Source organism: Sminthopsis crassicaudata, chromosome 5, assembly GCF_048593235.1.
Source record: "Sminthopsis crassicaudata isolate SCR6 chromosome 5, ASM4859323v1, whole genome shotgun sequence".
Lineage (NCBI taxonomy): Eukaryota > Metazoa > Chordata > Mammalia > Dasyuromorphia > Dasyuridae > Sminthopsis > Sminthopsis crassicaudata.
Window position 1 is genome coordinate 74,245,709 of NC_133621.1, and position 19,766 is coordinate 74,265,474.

Here is a 19,766-nt window from a genome sequence, read left to right on the forward strand (position 1 = left end):
AGAAAGGCTAAATTTTAATACATAGACACATATGTATGTGTATATATATATGTGTGTATGTATGTACATTTAACTTCTCTGTTTCCTTATCTATCAAATAAAGATAATATTTCATAAGGTTGTTATTAGATGCTTTGCAAGCATTAAAGTATTAAATAATATTTTTATTATCCATGTTCATAGACTACCTTCTCCACATACCTCGTTAAGAATGCAGGATCTAGAAGAAGTCACCAACAAGTCAATAATCATTTATTAGTTAATTTTTATGTACCAGGCATTATACTAATGAATTATTGAGAATACAAAGAAAGGCAACAAACAGTCCCTACTTTCAAAGAGCTCACAGTCTAATGAGATGTTTTCCACTGAAGTGTGCAGAGCTATATTCTTTTGTTTGTAAATCTATTATTCAACTTAAGCCATCAACCATCAACATGTTTATTAACTTGAATATGGAATTGGAATAAAATAATATGTTAGATGACAATATTAGAATGGAAGATTTTGATAGGCTGTAATGATTGGTTATATTTAATGATCTTGGATAAGGGAAAACCTAAAATTCCACAATTAAGTTTAAAACTATCAAATATACAAATACTGAATGTAGAAGACTTATTTAGGCAGCATTTTATCTTTAAAAAACCTGGAGGCTTTGGGGGACTATAGCTCAATATTGTACCATGTTACAATATACCCAAAAAAAACAAACAAAAATATTCTTAGGCTTCATTATTAAAAAAAAAAATGTTTAATGTGTGAGAGAAGTGATAGAGTCATTGAGTTCTGTTCTGGTCATATCATAGCCTGAGTATTATATTAAAGTCTAGATGACATATATTGAATCTCCTACAAATTTGAGAGGGTTGGATATCAATTCCTTTTTGTTGTTGTTATTATTTATTTTTAAATAGTATTTTATTTTTTCTAGTTACATGTAAAGATAATTTTTAACATTCATTTTTAAAGAATTTGAGTTACAAATTTTCTATCTCCTTTTTCTCTCCTCCTCCTTCCCTAAAATGATAAGCAATTTGATATGTTATATATGTGCAGTCATGTAAAACATTTTCAAATTTGATATTGTGAAAGAAGAAACAGGAAAAAAAAAGGGAAAACACAAGGAACAAATATAGTGTTATCACTATAGTATGCTTTGATCTATATTCAGACTACATCAGTTCTTTCTCTGGATGTGAATAGCATTTTCCATCTGGAATCCTTTGAAATTGTCTTGGATCTTTGTATTGCTGAGAAGAGCTAAATCATTCATAGTTGATCATTGCACAATGTTGCTTTTTCGTGAACAATGCCTTCCTGGTTCTGCTTAGTTCACTTTGTATCAGTTTAAATAAGTGTTGACAGGTTTTCCTAAAATCTGCCTGCTCATCATTTCTTATAGCACAATAGCATTCTGTTACATTCATATACTACAACTTGTTCAGCTATTTCATCATTGATAGGCATCCCCTTAGTTTCCAATTCTTTGCCACCACACAAAGAGCTGCAACAAATATTTTTGCATATGCAGGTCTTTTCCCTTTTTTTTTTTTTTTTAAAGGAAGAGATCAATTCTTAAGAGTATAAGAGAAGGAAGATGCTATCTACCATAACATATTATTAGGAAAGATCTAATTACTACTTTAAATGTTTGTGGATTATTGTTAAAATATATAACTTTTTTTTGAATACTGAGAAAGTAGGTATATGGGTATGTTCCTTTATCCCCAAATGATTGGGAAAAATTCATGGATTTTGTTACTACCAAAGAATGACAAAGGAACATACCCATATGCCTACTTTCTCAGTATTCAAAAAAAGTTATATATTTTAACAATAATCCACAAACATTAAGAGAATTTTAAGGTTTGAGAAAGTACTAGTTAGATCTTTCCTAATAATATATTATAGTAGATAGTATCTTTATGTAATTGACAGAAAGGTATGGAAAATACAAGATTCCAGTAGGCCTATTATTTGACTGAAAAAAAATGTATTTAATTTGGTAGACTAAAATTCTACTTTCAAGAATATCCTTCCAGAGAGCTGTCTTGTATGCATTTGTCAAAATCTTATAAGATTCGTTAAGAGATTAAAAATAGCTAGATAACTTTGTTTAATGATCCTTTGATTATCATTATCATTTGAGGCATAATACAAAATGTACCCTGAAGGATGAGTAGCATAGAGTATACATAGAAGAATGACTCCTTAACCATGTGTTTTGTGTTTGTTGACTACATCAAGCCCAGAATGAATATCCTCCTAAATGAGATCTGTAATAACTAAAAACTTTCCCCTTAAAAACAAACAAACAAGCAAAATACACGAACAACAAAGTAGAGGAAGAATGCTTATTGTTCATATTATAACATGCAATTAAGGTCCCATGAAGCTGGAGATTGGCTAAGAAAAAAGCTGGTTAGTTTGCCTTTAGAAAAATAAAAATACCAAACTTTTCCTCGAAACATTGTATAGTATTTAAAGACCCCCACTATTTAACTGCAATTTCCAATTGAGACTAATAATATATTCCTCCACATAACTCTACTCCCTAGCTAGTTTGTTATACTGTTTCTAACAATTCTTTTTTTATCTCCATGCATGAATGAATGAAAAACCTTTTATTAAGAACTTACTATGTACAGATATTTTGCTTAGGACAGGAGATAATAATACAATCAACCAAGATGAACCCTGCTATCAAAGATCTTTTATCCTGATAGGTGAAGAAAAGACATATAGGGGAATTCAGTGGCTAGGGAGGAATCAGAGGAAATGATGATTGTATTAAGGAAATTAACTAATATATCCCAACCGTGAATAGTAGGGTTAATTGATTACTCTTTTCAGATCTGTTATTCACGAAGAGAGGGAGAAGCAATTGAATGTAAGACATTGGGACTGATCAAGGTAATATAAAGTGCTTGACAATCACAGCCCATGCTCACAAGTAGTGCCTCCTTCAGTATCTGATGGGGGGGAGGGTTAAGAAGTCTATTATTTTAACATCAATATTCTTCTGCAAATGCTCTATTTTGGGATATCATGGAATACTAGCTTTTGAAAATTAAGGTTGTAAGCAATGTAGAGGCACACAGGGCATGTGAGAAGTTTGTACACCCTTATGAGAAACTAGAATTGTACAAAAGACGTTTCAGACATAAAGAATGTCATCAGAGAATTATACAATTAGGAAAAGAGGTGGGGCTGATCATGCAGCTAAAGCAAGAGTTAATTAATAAATAGCCACATATGGCAGTGGTAGTCATGCAAAATCAATAGAGTTATAAGAAGATCCGTTCAGTGGGCTCCCCTATAGAGTTTATAAGATGAGAGGGACAAAAGTTTCCCAGAATTAGAAAGCACAAATGAACTACTGTCTAAACTGCTGATAGAAGTACCCAACAGATAATATTACAGGTCTAGTGAAGTATCAAAGAGCCCACGTTAGAAAAGACATTGACACATGGGACTATATTTATGAGGGTGACTAGGATAAAGGGGACTTAAAGTCATGTTACATGAGGTTCTGTTGAAGGACCTATATAAATGTGGCCTAGAAAAGATTTAGTGAAGATAAAAGAGCTATATTCAACTATTCAGAGGTCCAAGGATAAAACTAGGACTCATGGATTCAAAGAGGCAGATATTTCAGATCAATTTAAGTTCAAAATAGTACCCAACATTTAGACCTATCCAAAACTAACACAGGCTCCTTCTGGAAGTAGTGATTTATCCCTGGAGATAATCACATGGAATCCTGGTCTGAGAATTTTAAAAGAGGTTTCGTGTCTTAGGAAGGAAGAAATATTTTAAATTTATTTCAACTCTTGTTATGTGTCAAGCTTTGTGTTAAGATTTGGGGATGCAAATACAAGCAAAAAGATGGACCAGCAAGACAACTAAGGCAAAAGTTGGATTAGGTGATTGATGCATTTCATATGTAAATCATAAGTACAGCCCTCAATAGGGAAAAATTAAACAAAATAAATAAAAACACAACTAAAACATAACATTTTAAAAGTTACTGTTAATATAACATTTTAAAATCAAGTCAATATATGGTCCATAGAGATCCTCGCCCACCATTAATGGCCTCTATTTCTAATTATGTTTGTCACCACTGTTTGAGGCACTACTGTAAAAACTCTAATTTGCAGGAAAACTACTGACATTTATAGATAAGGCTGGCTTCTTCATCCAGAAAGTCTCTGTTTCAATGAAATTATATGTCTATTCCTCATTCTTACCTCACCAAAAGTCATGAAAATGGCAAGCTTTTTGGACTTTTACCTAATAAATGCTAACTAGTCTCTCTTTTGTGGCAAAATTATTTATATAGATTTTATTTGGTTAGGAAAAAAAAAAAAAAAAGGTGAGGTAAACTTTACCAGTTTGTTCTTGGTACCAGTCATTTCTTTTTTAAATAAAGGGAAAAAAGGTCTTTTATAATTACAATCCCAGACTATGAAATTGGGGGTGGGGGGAGGGCAGGGTATTAGCTATTAACTGCCAACAAATAGCTAAGAACATAGAATCCAAATTATATCTTCTTGATATAACATCATCTTCTCATTTAAAGAGCTGATGTAGAATGAGTTTTCAAATTTTGTATATAACCATTTGGGATCTTTTTTTATATCCTATATCCATTAATCATGAGATTATAATTCTTCTTGAGTTTTATCCTATAATAAAATGTTGTTAAAAACATATAATATCATATTTTTATTTATGAGTAACATCTGTTTTCTCAATCCTTTAGAAAATCTAGGAAGGTTTTTCAAAATTGATGTCATTCGATTTTAAAAAATGCAGAAATGAGGCATATCAGATTTTGTTCAATTTTAAAATAATGTAAAAGTATTATAGACCATTTTTGAAATGATTTAGTTTTTCATTCTCTCAGTTGGGGGGGCACAGGAGGGAAAGATGGCATGTTTTCATTTTTTAAAGTGAATTTGAAATAAATATATGAATGAATGATAAGTAGATGGATGGATGAAAGTATTATAGCATTGTAGGATCTCAGATTTGGGAGGTACTTTCTAAATCACTTAGCCTAATCCTTACCTTTAATGGTTATTAGATCCCTACTTGAACATCTCTAGGGGCAAGAAACTCATTACCTTCCAAGGTGGCTCACTCACTTAGTGAGTGGGTCTTACTGTTGGGAAGGTCTTTGAAGTGAACTAAAAGATGCTTTCTCTCTGGAGCTAAACAGAAAAATCTAATCCCTCTTCAACATGACAGCCCGTAAAATACGTGCAGACAGCTAAATCTTCTTTTATCTTCATTTGGTTTGGTGAGCCTTCACCATTATGGTCACTGTCCCTTGGACATGCAGTTATCTGTCACCTCTCTTCCTAATTCTCTCCCAGCTTTTTTGGCCGACATTGTGCTGTTGACTCATATTAAATCTGCACTCACTAAAATCAAGGTCTCATTCACAGGAAATGTTATCTATGCAGCTATCTACTACCCTGCACTTTTAGATGAGATTACAACTGAAATTTGATAACTTCCATTCTAACTGTTGGAATTATTATTAATGACAAAACCACATTAATTTGAGTTTGTCAAACATTGTTCTGAGGAAATTAGTCTACTTCGATTTTTTTAAAAATAAATTGCATTACTTGGTTATTACTAAAGCAATTTGGATTTTTAATTAGTTATATTTATGATTGAATTCGTTTTTAAAATGGAGATTTGAATATCTGGCTTGACATATTCTAAAAATCAGACATAAATTTGCTTTTCAAAATTGTAGCACATATTTCTTTTCTTTTGTCTTTTCTGCAGTCATTTAAGCACAAAATTATTGATGACTAGGAATTTCAAATTTGTGGGTTTTTTTCAGTCTGGTCCCTAATATTAGCCTGATATTTATAAAGTGAAAATTAAAAAAAAAAAAAAAAAGGAATAGGGATATTGGAGTTAATCTGTAAAAACCAGTTTGCTCTTGGCATTGGAAAGGAAACCTGGAAGTTCAAGTAAAAGCCTAGCTGTGTGACCCACGTGACCAGGGAGCAGTTGTTTTGAGCCTTGGAATTCAGTCGTCAGTAAAATGGGAATAATCATCATAGCAGTAGCTTAATGAGTTGTAGGGTCAGGATCAATTAGTTAATGTATGTAAAGCACTTGACAAATTTCAAAGTTTTCTCTAGAAATAACAGTTTTTATTACTGGAAAAGTAACCAGTCTATTTTGATCTTTTCCCTAGTCTTTGTAGAAAATAGACCACTCTTTGTGCTGTAAAAACCCACACATTCTTCAAATCTTTCCTTAAAAAAAAAAAAAATCTCTAGCAAAAATTGTACAAAAAAAAGAAATCATCCAAGTGTTGCCATTTGTCAAGTTTTGTTGTCTACAGAGTGATCTAGAAAGCACTCCAATTCACCTAGGGCTGGGGAGAGGGAGGGAGAATGCTTTGGAGTGTTCCAAGCTAGGAAACCTAGCTCTTCCGTTCATCCTTCATTTAAATGAAAATAACTGTTATATAGTTACTGAGCTAACCAAAGTGCCTATAACCTAAAAAAAAAAAAAAAAAAAAAAAAAATTTAAGGTATTTGAAAAGACAAATAAAATTCCCTCTTACTGATAAAATCAAGGGTGCTTTAAAAATTGTTTAAAATTTGGAAATTAAAAAAAAATAACTAAAATGTATTTTAAAAGCTCACCTAAACGACGCCAAATTAGCCTTACCAGCTGTTTGGATTCCTGAACCCTCTCCCTACAGGGATCTGAGGACGTTCTAATAAACCAGAATTCCACTTCATACCAAGTGGCGGGACCGACTTCGATCCTATTTAAAACACAAACCTGTTTACTGAGACTTTTTAATTCTATGGAGAATCGGGAGAGGACGCAGAGGTTTCATTCAACATCCCCGATTCAAGTCCAATTACAGATTTTAAATCAAAGTCGCTCCTCCAAGGTGGACGCAGCTTTTCTCACAGACCCCCCCTCCCGAGTCCTTAGATTTCGCTATCAGTTTCAGCGGGGGGGAAAGGGGGGTGCGGGAGAAGGGGTTAGGCTGGCACGAGCGCCTGCAGGAAGGGGAGCACAGCCGACGGGCTGCGGGACAAAGCTCGGCAGCGAAAGTACACGCTGCTCTGGGGAGCTGCACGTCTCTCCGGTCGGTGCGCCCTTGGGCACGACCAGAGCTCGGCGCCGGAGAGCGCGCGCCCCTCCGAGTGCTAAGCCTGCAAATGTGGTTCCCCCACAGAAGCCCTAGGGGAGCCAGAGAGCCGAAGAGAGAAAAGGATCCGGGAACACGGAGCAAAGCAACAAGGGGCATTTACGGGAAAAGAGCGAGAGCGCAGCTCCTTGCGCTTCTTAGTTTTCAACCCCTCCGCCGCTAAAGGCGCCAGAGTGGCCAGCGGCAGACGTGCGCCTAGGCGCGAGGCGACAATCGCCCGGCCTCCGACGAGGACGACTTTGGAGGTAGCTCCTGCTTTTGCTTTGTTTGTAACTACGGAGAAAGCAAAAACCTAGGGTAAGATACGGGAATGGGAGATTTTTTTGGGGGGGGAGGGGAGGAAGAAAGAGGGGATGAATCCTGGAGCCCCGGGCCCCTTCAACTCTTAGGTAGCCACCGAGGTCTTTCAGCCACGCTCGCAGCGGCAGCGGGCAGGACTAAAACCCCGGCACCACAGAGCAACGACACCGCACCAACTCCTCGGGCAGCCCGGGAGCTCGCGCCCTATATACCCTGCTAAAAATAGCCTGCACGGCCGCCCACCAATCAGATTTGGGGAAATTTCGAATTGCTCCAATGGTAGAGGCCGTAACGGAGACGTTCGGTCACGCCAGCAGTGGCAGTCATGAGCCGCGGGCGGCGACTGGTGGAAGCTGACATCATAGGCGCACGGTTTCCAGGATGGATAGCTAGCGATTGGGCCACTTGCAGAGCCGGCGCAAGAGCTGATCACGTGGGGGGGAGGGGAGAAGTGGGGGGAGCCAAGGCAGAAGGAGGAGGAGGAGGAGGAGGCGGTGGAGGAGGAGGGAGGGGGGGGAAGAGGCTGGCAGAAGAGCTTTGAATAGGGAAGTTTTGCAGGGGTTACGTTTGCAGTCAGTTCAGTGTTTGCAAATATTGTGTAGGCTCCTGAGCAAGTCTCTGTGATCCAGGAGAATCAGAATTTGAGGCTTCTAATTGCTGTGCAATTGAGTTTGCATGAAACTTTCACCTCTTCTGCAGGAATTGACTCTTGTGATTTCGGGAGAGAGTTTTAAATCTCTCTGACTACAGACCACACACCTCCCTATTTTTTACAACAGAATTGACTTTATTTTCCAACCAGACATGGATGTTCTCCCAATGTGCAGCATCTTCCAGGAACTCCAGATTGTGCATGACACTGGTTACTTCTCAGCTTTACCATCCCTGGAAGAATATTGGCAACAGGTAAATAGGGATTTTCATTACAAGGCGCAGAGTTTTTTTTTTTTTTTTTTTTTTAATTGCCCAGTGTCGCCGGTGCACTGAGGGAAAAGGAGTGAATGGAGGAAAAAAAAAATTAAGAGTGTGTGTGATTGAAGCTGCCTATCTCTATGTGTGTATATATATATGTATACAGATACATATATATTACATATATATATATCTGGTTGTTTGGGGGAATTTTTTAAATTATGATTTATTTTTTTTTAATATTGTTCAAATGCCTGTTGTTTTGGAGACACTTTTTGAGGGCATCTCTCGTTCGGAAGGGGAGTTGTCATTTTCAGTAGACCGGAGCTGTAGATCGGTCGTTCCGAGAGTGTTTTTGCCATTTTGGATCTTCTCAACGGCAACCATCGGAGCGGAGAGCCAAACTCTTCCAGCCTTGCGTTCGCTAGGTCCCCTTCCCGAGCCCTTGGCAGAAGTTTTGTGCCTGTATCGGGTCCAAACTCCACAGCTGGATCTTGTCATATGAACTTGCCTTTATTGCCAAGGGATTTTTTTAGGTTTTGTTTTTGTTTTGTTTTTTTTTTTTGGTTTGTTTTCCGCCCCCCCCCTTTTTTTTTTTTTTTTGGTGTGTATGTGTTTACGTGTGCGTAAATACTTCAAAAATTTAAATATATACTATATTTTTCCTAGTAGAAATCCCTACCAGCCTATTTCCAGCCTCGTTTAACAAATTTCTCCCCCTTTTCCCGTCCCCCGGGGAATCGGAAGATTTGCCTAGCTCTTGCCTGATTTTCTTAACCGGCTACTCTTGTTGATCAGCCAAAGGGGAAAAAAAGAAATCTGTTTGCACGAACCAGTGACTTGTCAGTCATATGACAGTGAGCCTGTCCTGCTAATTGCTTCAAGTCTTAGTTTGCATAGAAAATGGGAGGCTTCTGGCGTTTTAATGGAACTGGATTTTTTTTTTTAAGCTTTTGTTTTTGATTTTGATTTTTTTTTTCCTCCCTTTCTTGATTGGTCGGATTTCTCCAGGCTAAATAGACTCCCCCACTAATTCCATTGTCTTTAAATATATATGGAGGATCTGTTGTTGTCTGTCAGCCGGGGCTGTCGTGTTTGCTTAATTCACTAATTCGCTAAGTGAATAATCAAATCACCTATTTTCTTGTTCCGTTGGAAGACCAGAAATCTTTTTTTTAGAAAGATGAAATACAAAGGGTTGCAGTTTTCACGTGTCTTGTTTAATTGTTTGCAATCCTTTCTTCCCTTTATCTCCCCCCCCCTCTTTTTTTTCCTCCCTCAAAGAAGCAGCTCCCTTGTACGTGATTGAAATTGATCTAAGTAGTTTCCTTCAGGCATTTGGGATTTGGGCAAAAAGCCAGACTTGGCTCCCAGTAGCCATCAGAGGCATTTAAACTCACCGAGAGCTTCATTTTGGTCCATATTGCTCATCAACATAATGGAGAATTTAAATTAGCCAGATTATTAAAGTTTAACAAGATCTCAATAAATGCTCTTTCCTGTTTCCTTGAAGGATCAATAAAATATTTTTTGCTGTCTCTTTTCTTTGCTGTATCTTAATATGTATTAAAGCGCAGCTTGTCTAATTATAGGTATATATAGAATATGATTCTTCCCCCCCTTGCTTGCTCACACTAGGCATGTGACAAGTCTGAAGGGAGGCTGGGGGGAGGGGGGAAAGAAATATATACTACAACATATTTCTAAGGTAGCCAACTAAAGTGATATGTGTGGTTTTCAGATAGGTTTTGCTCAGAAGGCTCCAGGGTTGTATAGGAGAGTTATGTCGATGAAATGAGTAGAATTTGGTGTAGAAACTTAACCGGTAGCATTGTTCACAAGCACCCTAATATGGACATGCAAACAACTAATCCTAGTGGAAATTAGAGAGGGGAAAAAATAAACAATTTTAATCCTAAAATATTTCCTACCATTTTTTTTCCAGTGGCTAGAAAGTTTGAAATGGTGGGGAGAGGGGATGCTGATCTCGGCAGTTGTAGCCACTTGAAAGGTTGGTTGTTGGGGGGATGGGGGGAAACCGTTGTACATGTCACATTGCATGTATATTTGAACAGAGTACTTTCTTGGCTGTTGGTCAGATTTTTAAAAGGAAGTCTCCTTTGGCATTGCGTGAAAGAAATAGAGTGATGACTCATACAGTTGTACTCTTGGCCAGTAGATAAAGTTCTTGTTCATTGTGGGACTCCCAGCAGGGCCTGAGAGTAATTTCCCCTTTTGCATCTTTTTTACAATAGCATATTGCTGTTCTGAAACTTTTCCTCCTCTCCTGCTGTTGGTGAAATTCCCTGTGTCTCTGACCATAATAGAAATAGTTAAAGTTATGTGGTGTGTGCATGGCCCAGCACTTAGAAATGACATTCTTTGAAAGTCTCCTAGGTCTCTGATACACAGGAAATGGGTGGTTTATCAGCAGCTCCATTGATGTCCGGGAATACAGATTGTCAGCTAGCTGCCACCATACTAGAATGTGGTATTGTGCTATGACAAGTCAACTCCATTTTTAAGTGAGCCTGTCAAATTACACTGGATGCAGTAGAGTGCTTCTGTCCTGTGTTTTATGAATGTGTGCTAGGCGCATGTGTAGGATGAATGACTTTGCCTTTATTAATAAAGACAGTTCTTCAGAATGTCAGATAATCTGGTTAAACCTGTTAGGGGTGTATGTTTGGGAAGCTGGTTTTGTGTGTGTGTAGTTTACTGGGAAACTTATTAGAAATGTCAACACTAGTAACAATATTAGAAATCAGCTTAGAGATCATCACTCATTTGAATCACTAGTCTAATATTTGAAAAGCTAAGTTAGACAAGTTTTATTTTTTAGCTTTTCTTCTAAACTGTGGCCCAATTCTTGGAAACCGAATTAATATAATGACCATTCAGATACACTCAGAATGATTTCTTAATTGTCAAAAAGATTCCAAAATCTTTGTTTTGGAGTACCAGGCTTGGTTTTTATATTTTTGCATGTTTTTTTTTTTTTTTTTCCAAAATTTACTTTCACTTCCATTTTTAGTATTTTATAAATTGATCTGACTGTTAAAATTTTTCATTTTTACATAGACCTGCTTAGAGTTGGAACGGTACCTCCAAAGTGAACCCTGCTGTGTGTCAGCATCGGATATTAAATTTGAAAGCCAAGAAGATCTGTGGACCAAAATTATTCTGGCTCGAGAGAAAAAGGAAGAATCGGAACTGAAAATTTCTTCTAGTCCTAAGGAGGACTGTCCAATCAGTCAGAGTTTCAGCCAGAGCCTAGAGACCAACAGCTTAAATTCAGATGTGAGCAGTGAATCATCTGACAGCACTGAGGAACTTTCACCTACTACTAAATTTACCTCTGATCCAATAAGTGAAGTCTTAGCCAATTCAGGAAATTTGAGTTCTTCTGTCACTTCCACTCCTCCTTCTTCCCCCGAACTGGGCAGAGAACCTTCCTCTCAACTGTGGAATTGTATGCCCGGTGAATTGCATTCACCAGGTAAAATTCGTACTGGGACTGTGGGCAAGACTGGTGAGAAGGTCAGTGGTGACGCCTCTCCAGATGGCCGGAGACGAGTCCACCGGTGCCATTTCAATGGCTGTCGAAAAGTTTACACCAAAAGCTCGCATCTCAAAGCACATCAGCGCACTCATACAGGTCAGTCCCTCCTAGATGACCAAAGGAGTTGAGCCTGGTCACCTACAGGGAATACCCTGAATTTCATGTGGTCATTGCATTACACAAACTCTGGGTGAGAGCCCAGAGCCTGGGAGATAGATGATGTAGTAACATTACCAGCATTAAGGACTTCATTTCCTCATTCTTTTCATTCAAGAATTGGATCTTTTTGAGGACAGAATCGAATTCTTAAAAGACTAGTTGATTGTCATGGATGAATGGCAGGCTTTCAAATTAAGCATACAGGAAGCCCAAACCTATTACTTACTGCTTCCATTCTCTCACACCCTCCCCCCTTCCCCATTCATCTAATTGAGGGACTCTTATTACATTCTCCATATAAAAGAATTGGATGAAGTCTAAATTGTCTCCTTTTAGCTTCATTTTTAATTAATTTAAGAGTCTAGGAGCAGGTGGTCCCCTAGCAGTATAGTGTACATTAGTATTGATGTGACATACTGTACTTGTATGTTTATAGTATATGTGAGAGCTTGACATGACTGCACTCCAACCAATCAAAACACATTTGCCAAGCACTTATTTGACTAGAGCTCTCCAGTATATGTTATTGTAAATTAAATACAGCCTAGTTTATAAAAGGTGCCTTTAAAAAACAGAAGAAAGTGACTAGCACCATTAGCAGTCAGAATGAACGGCTGACTTTTGAGAGCTAGATTACTTAGTGATTACTTTGTCCAACCCTTTTATTTTATATATGAGGAACCTGAGTCCTAGAAAAATAAAGCTGTGGACTCAAGGTCACCCAGCTGGTTAGAGACAGCTAGACTCGAAATGAAGCTTCCTAATTCCCAATCCAGTATTCCATCTACTACATTCATTCAAGTGTGGATTTTGCTCTGTTCATAAGTACTGTGCTGTATTTGACATTTCCTGGTAACATTATTGATGAACAGATGGCTTCTCGGTCATGACTTAATTTGAGGAATTTTTTTTTAAGTTATTGATTATTATCTGGGTGTGCAGTTGAATTGAATTTTGAAGAGAAGTAAAAAGATCCAGTGAAAACTGGTCATTCCCTTTCAATGGGGGAAATTGTAAAGAGAGATAGGGCCAGGTGCATCATGTATGATATATTTCACCAGTTTCTTGCTGTTGTCTTATAAATGTTAACTTCCATTATTGTGATTGTATATATAGACTTTGCCAAAATTATAAGTCTCTGATGTTAGAGTACTAAAGGGATATCATCAGAAATTATGTTTGTCATCATTTATTGCTATAAATTAGCATTTCCTTAATCATGAGTGAGGATTCTGTACCTGAGGCACCTTCTTGGAAGCTCTGAAATTGGTCATGAATGAGTTGGGCACTTGCTGTGTATTTTTGTTCTGGTCTGTGTTCATCTTTGTTTCAATGAAGTCACAGTTGACCAATGATGTGTTTCGTTTGTAGGAGAAAAGCCTTACAGATGCTCATGGGAAGGTTGTGAATGGCGTTTTGCAAGAAGCGATGAGTTAACAAGACATTTCAGAAAGCACACGGGTGCCAAGCCTTTTAAATGTACTCACTGTGACAGGTATGTGAATGGAAACTACTTCATAAAAAGAATTCTTCAAGGTGTTAAGTAGAATACTCCCAACTAAGCCCTCCCCCCTTTTTTTGTCTGAAAGAAATTTTGTATGTAAAGATAGTTATTCTTTTTCATTACCAGCAGTTTTTTTTATTGACTTTATCTAAACAGATTAGAATCTTAAAATTTTTTTGTTCATTTTCATTATTATTATTATTACAATGAAAATGAACAAAAAATTTTGAGATTCTAATTTTTAAAAGATAACACTTTTAAAGATAACAAATGTTGTTTTTACATATACTTATTCATTTGATCCTCATGACCACCCAGGGAGAATAATTTTTGTTTTTATCCCCATTTTACAGAAGAGGAAATTGAGGCTGAGAGAGGTTAAATGATCTGTCTAGGATCGCATTGCTAGTGGGTATCTGAAGGCAGGAATATTTTCCCTTTGGTATATTAAAGCCAGATATCCTCTCCAAAAAAGCTCTATTTACCAAATTATGAAACTAACACCTCTAAGGGCATTGTGCTTAACCACTAAATACTTCCTGAAATCAAAATCGAAGCTAGTTCCAAGTTCCATTCCTCTAAAATGACCTTGTTTGGGTACCAATAACAAAATTCTTATGAATCAGAAAATATCCTTCAGATTTCTAAGAGCAGGGATAGAAAGATTGTTATACTACAGAATCATAGAGCATGCAGCATGAATCTTATGTTTTATTTTCTTTCTTTTTTGCAGGTGTTTTTCCAGGTCTGATCACCTGGCCCTTCACATGAAGAGGCACCTCTGAATGGGTCAAGAGGTGAATCCTGTGGGCTAAGCGGCTGCAAGGTTGAGACAGCCTTGTGAGGAGGGATGCGTGTCCCAGCCAAAAAGCATGCCATTTTGCACCCTACCCAGTTGCCTCCAGGACCTCTAACTTGAAGGTCTTTTGAGGGCTAATAAAGTCATGTAAGAAGCGGCATCGCAACCGTGGTGCATGAGGTTTGGGTTTTCCCGGACTCATTCACTGGTACCTAACCTTCTGAGTGGCTCCTAAGCCTTTGCCGTGAGCATGTGCACTGAGAATGTTAATGATTGGGCTGACTGTATGTTGAGGATCTATTCATGACTGTATGATGAGGTATACTTTTTTTAATCTTGCGGTATTTTCGCTGCAAGAGAGATGAAAAAGTTAGTTTGAATGTTTTGTGTGTGAGGAGCATACCTTGAGATGGGACGACCACCAATCATTTCCTGGGGGGGAGGGTCTGCACCTTTTTTTTTTTTTAAACAAAAACAAAAACAAAAAAAAAGAAGGGGAAAAATGGAGGGCGGGAGTGGGAAGTCAGGACCCCGGAGTAGAGATTGGGGTAAGGGGGAGGCCCCCTTTCCTGGGTGAGAGAAGCTTTGGGTGTCTGGTGCAGCTATTAAACGTGCAATGTGTCAGGTAGCTTGTTTAACTTGCTACAGAGCTCATTTGTAATCCATTGTATAAGCTGTGTATTTACAAATATAACACAACTATAACTTTTCATTATAATACAAAGATAATGCATGGTTCCGGGGAACTATATGCTTTTCCATTCTTTAATCAGGACTGCAATTTTGATTCCAGTTAAAGAGCAGCTAAGATACAATTGGTCTAATACAGTGATTCCCAGCCATCTTGGACTTGCAACACATTATTATAATTATTATTTTTTTATTATTATTATTTGTTGTTGTTGTTATTGTTGTTATTTAATTTTTACAACACTCCCTCCCCCTAAAAGTGCAGTGGTGGCACAGAATTATTTTTTTTTTATGGAAATTAAATTTAATTTGGAGAATTTTTACGGCACCCCCTTGAGATAATTGTATACATTTTGGGGGTTTCACAGAGCCAGGGTTTGGGAATCACTGGTCTAATGTTACATTACGTATGGAACCTGAAAAAAATTTTCTGTTGGGTGGATAAAACCACTGTAGCTTAGAAACTGATTTCTCATGCAGCTGTTTCTCTTATTTATGCCTTGAGGACTAATTTCTGGTTTTCTAGCTGTTAATGCACTGTTGACCTTAATAATGGTGCCTTATGCAAGTGACCTTCTCTTGTGGGGGGGGTCTCATACAGGGGTATGGGTGATGCATGCTTTATTAAGGCTCTTTTTTCACCTGGCATTGTACTGTATCAATGTAAAATACAGAGGAAAAAAAAAAACCACACAACACACACAAATCTTTGAGGTCCTCCTTCACAGAGATAACATAAAAATGAAAATCTCCCTCAACATGTCAGTATTTGTTTGCTATTTTTGACAACTTGACTGTCAGTGTTAAAGTGTAATACACACACTAATTGAATTCCTGACCAACTCTGCCACCTTCAGACTTTTATACGGACCTTGCACAACAATTGTATAGATAATACACCCCAAACTGTATTTAATATGTAAAGTTTTCACACATATTAAAGATACAGAAGTATAAGAAGATGTTAATGTATTGCTTAGAAGGCACAAATTTCACATATATATCTAGCTATCTGTTGGTAATACAGAAAGTATAATACTTTTTTAAAAAGTGGGCAGAATTCTTGTGTATGTATATTTGTGTGTACAGTATGTGTATGTGTGTATATATATATATAGATAATATATAAATATTTTTTTTAAAAAAAGGAGAAATTAGAATGTTTAGCTAGGAAATTCCACAGCCTGTGAAGAAATATTTCAATATGGCCATAAAGGAGGCAAAAACATGGAAACTACAATCTCTCTTTTTTGGAGGCATTTTTTTCAGTTTAAAGGTTTGCTAAAGGCTTTGTTGGCCTGGAGTCTCTGCCATCTTGCTCACTGTTTGGCTGTCCTGATCAGTGAGGGACTCTTTGGCCCTTTAAGAATGGCATGGACTGAATACTGGCATGCTGGTCAGATTCAAATAAAAATCCAAGGGTTTTGTTTTTTTGGGCATCAAATTCATTAGAAGATTGAGCAGTAAGCTGATTACTGTGGATCTTTTTTGGTAATTGTTGTTCACTTTGTATGCAGATGAATCTATTTTTTCCAACATGTAGATTCTTCAGAGCATTCTCTCAAACATGAAACTTTTCCCAAATTGGCACATTACAATATTGACAGCTAATATTTCATCCAGCTGTTTGTTTACTTCTGGGTGTGGATTCTTTTTTTTTTTTTTTTTTTTTTTTTTTTTTAAATATATATATGTGTGTATGTAAGTGTCTATATGTGTATATATATTTATATATACATATACATATAAGTCTGGCTGGGCTAGTATTTTGTTTGATCTTCCTAGAAATGAGTGATGACTAGGGCTCACATAACTGGTTTTTTATCTGGTTTGGATATATATGTTTGCCTAAATAACTCATTTCATTTTGCTTAAAGGGAAAATGCACTTTTTTTTTTTTTCTTTTGGCAATTCAAAATCCAGAAATTTGATTTGCTGGGTTTGAAAACTCCTTTTTTGGCCATGCTCTGCTTAGCCATAACAATCCTGTTAAGCAAGAAGGTAAACAAAAGCAAAAACAAACAAAAAAACCCTTGCACTGGCTTGTCTCACTTACAAAATACCATCAGACTTGTTTGAATGGGGTGGAGCTGAGTGCCATATATGTCAATGCCTGTAATTTTCATAATAAGCAAGTACATAAGAAGTACATTCTGTTCAGGTGATAACTGAGCCTCAATCAAGCTGAAATTTTTGCTTGAAATTTAAAAAATTTCTATTAGTGAAATTTCTCTTTTTTTTGAAGCACCCTGTTATCTAAAGAATCTTTGTAAGATTTTTGTAAAATTTTGTTTTACAAGATTTTATTTGAAATTGTTTTTTGCAAGATTGTTATATTTCTGTATGAATGTATTTTTTATTGGAATAACATAAAAAAATTCTTATCAGCAACTCTGGTCTAGTTTGTTTTTAGTTTTGTTTTGTTCTTTTAATTCTTGCCGTTGTTAATTGTGCCCTCCTTCCTATTTGGTAAATATCAAATGTGGAACACAAAATAATTTCTCACACACAAACACATACACACATACACACCCCTTCCTGTGATCTTATCCCATCTCAGAATCAGGGTAGAATGAAGAGCCTAGTATTGCCCTCAAACACTGTATACTTCTCAGCCCACTGACAAAAACAACCAGTTGGCTTTGGGCCACTATTGGAAAACACTTGGCTATTTTTTAAATTCCTGTCACTCAAGCTAGGGAAATGCTGTGTGGAGGCATCTGGATCTAAAGAAGCTAGTGGACTGATTCCTTTTACTATCTTCCACGAACAGGCTTTACATTCTAGCGCTATTTCTCCAATTAAGCAATAACAAATGACAGGGTATTCATTCATCTCCTAAGCCATCCATACCTTATATAAGGTGGACTGGGTACTGACTAATAGAAAAAAAAAAAAAAAGGCAGATAAACCTGGGAACAATTCCCATACTTTTCTATCTATCCCTTGATTGGGATAGCAAAATCTGCACAATAAAATCCAGGAAGGTAAAGGATTATTTTAGGCTAATTTGATTCTCCTATTTCCAAAAACTAACAAAAGTCAGAGAAAAGTTCTGTATATTAGTGATTTTAATAGTATTATTTTAAAAAAACATTTTAAACAATATTAAATTATAGACGCTCCAAATATTTTTTAACTAGTTCTTTTGAATTAAAATGCTACATAGATTTGTGGGAAATCAGACATATCATTTAAATATCTAAGATCAGAATAAAGTTAGTGATGTGATATGTAAATGAAATCTATCAAATTTTTGGTAACAAATTTGTAGAATGTCAGGGAAAATGTATAGATGGGAAATTTCCTGCTTTGAGCGTTAAGGGATTCAACTGCTGGAAAGAGTATGGATCACTTTGAAAATATTTCCATAATAAAGATTTAAATTATTCTTGTGAGTGTGAAATAAATAGAAATTAAACTTGGGTTGTTGAATTTTACTTTAAATGGTAGGTAGGAGAAGTTGAAATGTGTTCCAAGATAAAGAAATTCCAAATCATTGCTTGAATACAACTGCTATTAAAAATACCAGAAATTGGAACAGAGTTGGGGGGGGGGGGGGCGCGGCGGGGAGAAGGAAACAGGGAGAGTTAAGAACAGATTAAATTTTTTTTCCAGTATTCACTGGGTGTGTTGCATTCTGAAGTACATGTCAGGATGACTAATAGTGGAATCGCTATGACTGTACAGTCTAAATAAAGGGCTGATAGTGCACTCTAGGCTGCTATTAAGATTGGGTCAGTTTGTCATACAAAGACTGCACTGAAGAACTAAGTTATGTTCAAACAAGGCTATTGCAAAAACTTATGCAAGAAAGAAGCTGCAAATCACAGTGCTATTTGGGGAAGGGGATGACATTTCAACAAAAACCACTTCTGGTTCTTGCCTAACCTTGAAAATAAAATAGCAAGAAGGAAGAAAAGGGACTAGTCTCTAAGCTCTTAACTTAGGGTCCACAAACCATTTTTTTAAAAATATTTTGCTAATTATTTTGAGACTATTTCCTTTGTAATTGTATTATGCAACTAAAAAGTGATATTCTGAGAAGGGAGCCACATACTTCTTCAGATTGCCAAAAGGGTCCAAGACACAAAAAAGATTAAAGAATCCCTGCTTAGTTGTTGACTTCGCTAGATATTATCTGATATTATCTTTATAATTGGGCTATTCAATGAACTTTGTGTCTACCACATGTAAGTCATTTCACACTTCTAGGCTTCAGTTTGCTCATTTATAATATGAGGTTTTAGATGACATAATCTCTTAAGTTCCTCTTCAGCTCTAAAAATTCATGGTTCCATAGACTGTAAGTCTAGGGTGAAATTTACAAATTCAGATTACCATTTTTTGTCGTTCAAAAGTAAATTTTTTTTTTGGGGGGGAGGGATTAAAGATAATTGCCTTTAACTTGAAATGGAAAAAGGAAAAGTCCCTGAATAACCTTGGACCTCTGATTATAGCTGTCATCAGAGCATTTTATTCTTTGTAGCAAAGTCATTTCTACATTGAAAGTATGACCTCTTTTCTAAATCTCCTACAACAGTGGTCTTTAGAGGGCACAAAGAACCAAGCTTCATAATCAGGTTTCAGCCAGGTGTGAAAAAAGGAAGGTTTTGAAATGAGATGACTA

At 36.6% G+C, this 19,766-nt stretch overlaps 1 protein-coding gene across 1 annotated transcript; it reads left to right on the forward strand.

The window, feature by feature from the left end:
- Positions 1–7,981: 7,981 nt before the first annotated feature.
- KLF6 (KLF transcription factor 6) lies at positions 7,982–15,361 on the forward strand. The gene is made up of 4 exons (XM_074267150.1): positions 7,982–8,416; positions 11,504–12,080; positions 13,515–13,638; positions 14,381–15,361. The coding sequence occupies exons 1-4, from the start codon at positions 8,315–8,317 to the stop codon at positions 14,430–14,432; spliced, it is 855 nt and encodes a 284-aa protein (XP_074123251.1). The 5' UTR covers positions 7,982–8,314; the 3' UTR covers positions 14,433–15,361.
- Positions 15,362–19,766: the final 4,405 nt, after the last annotated feature.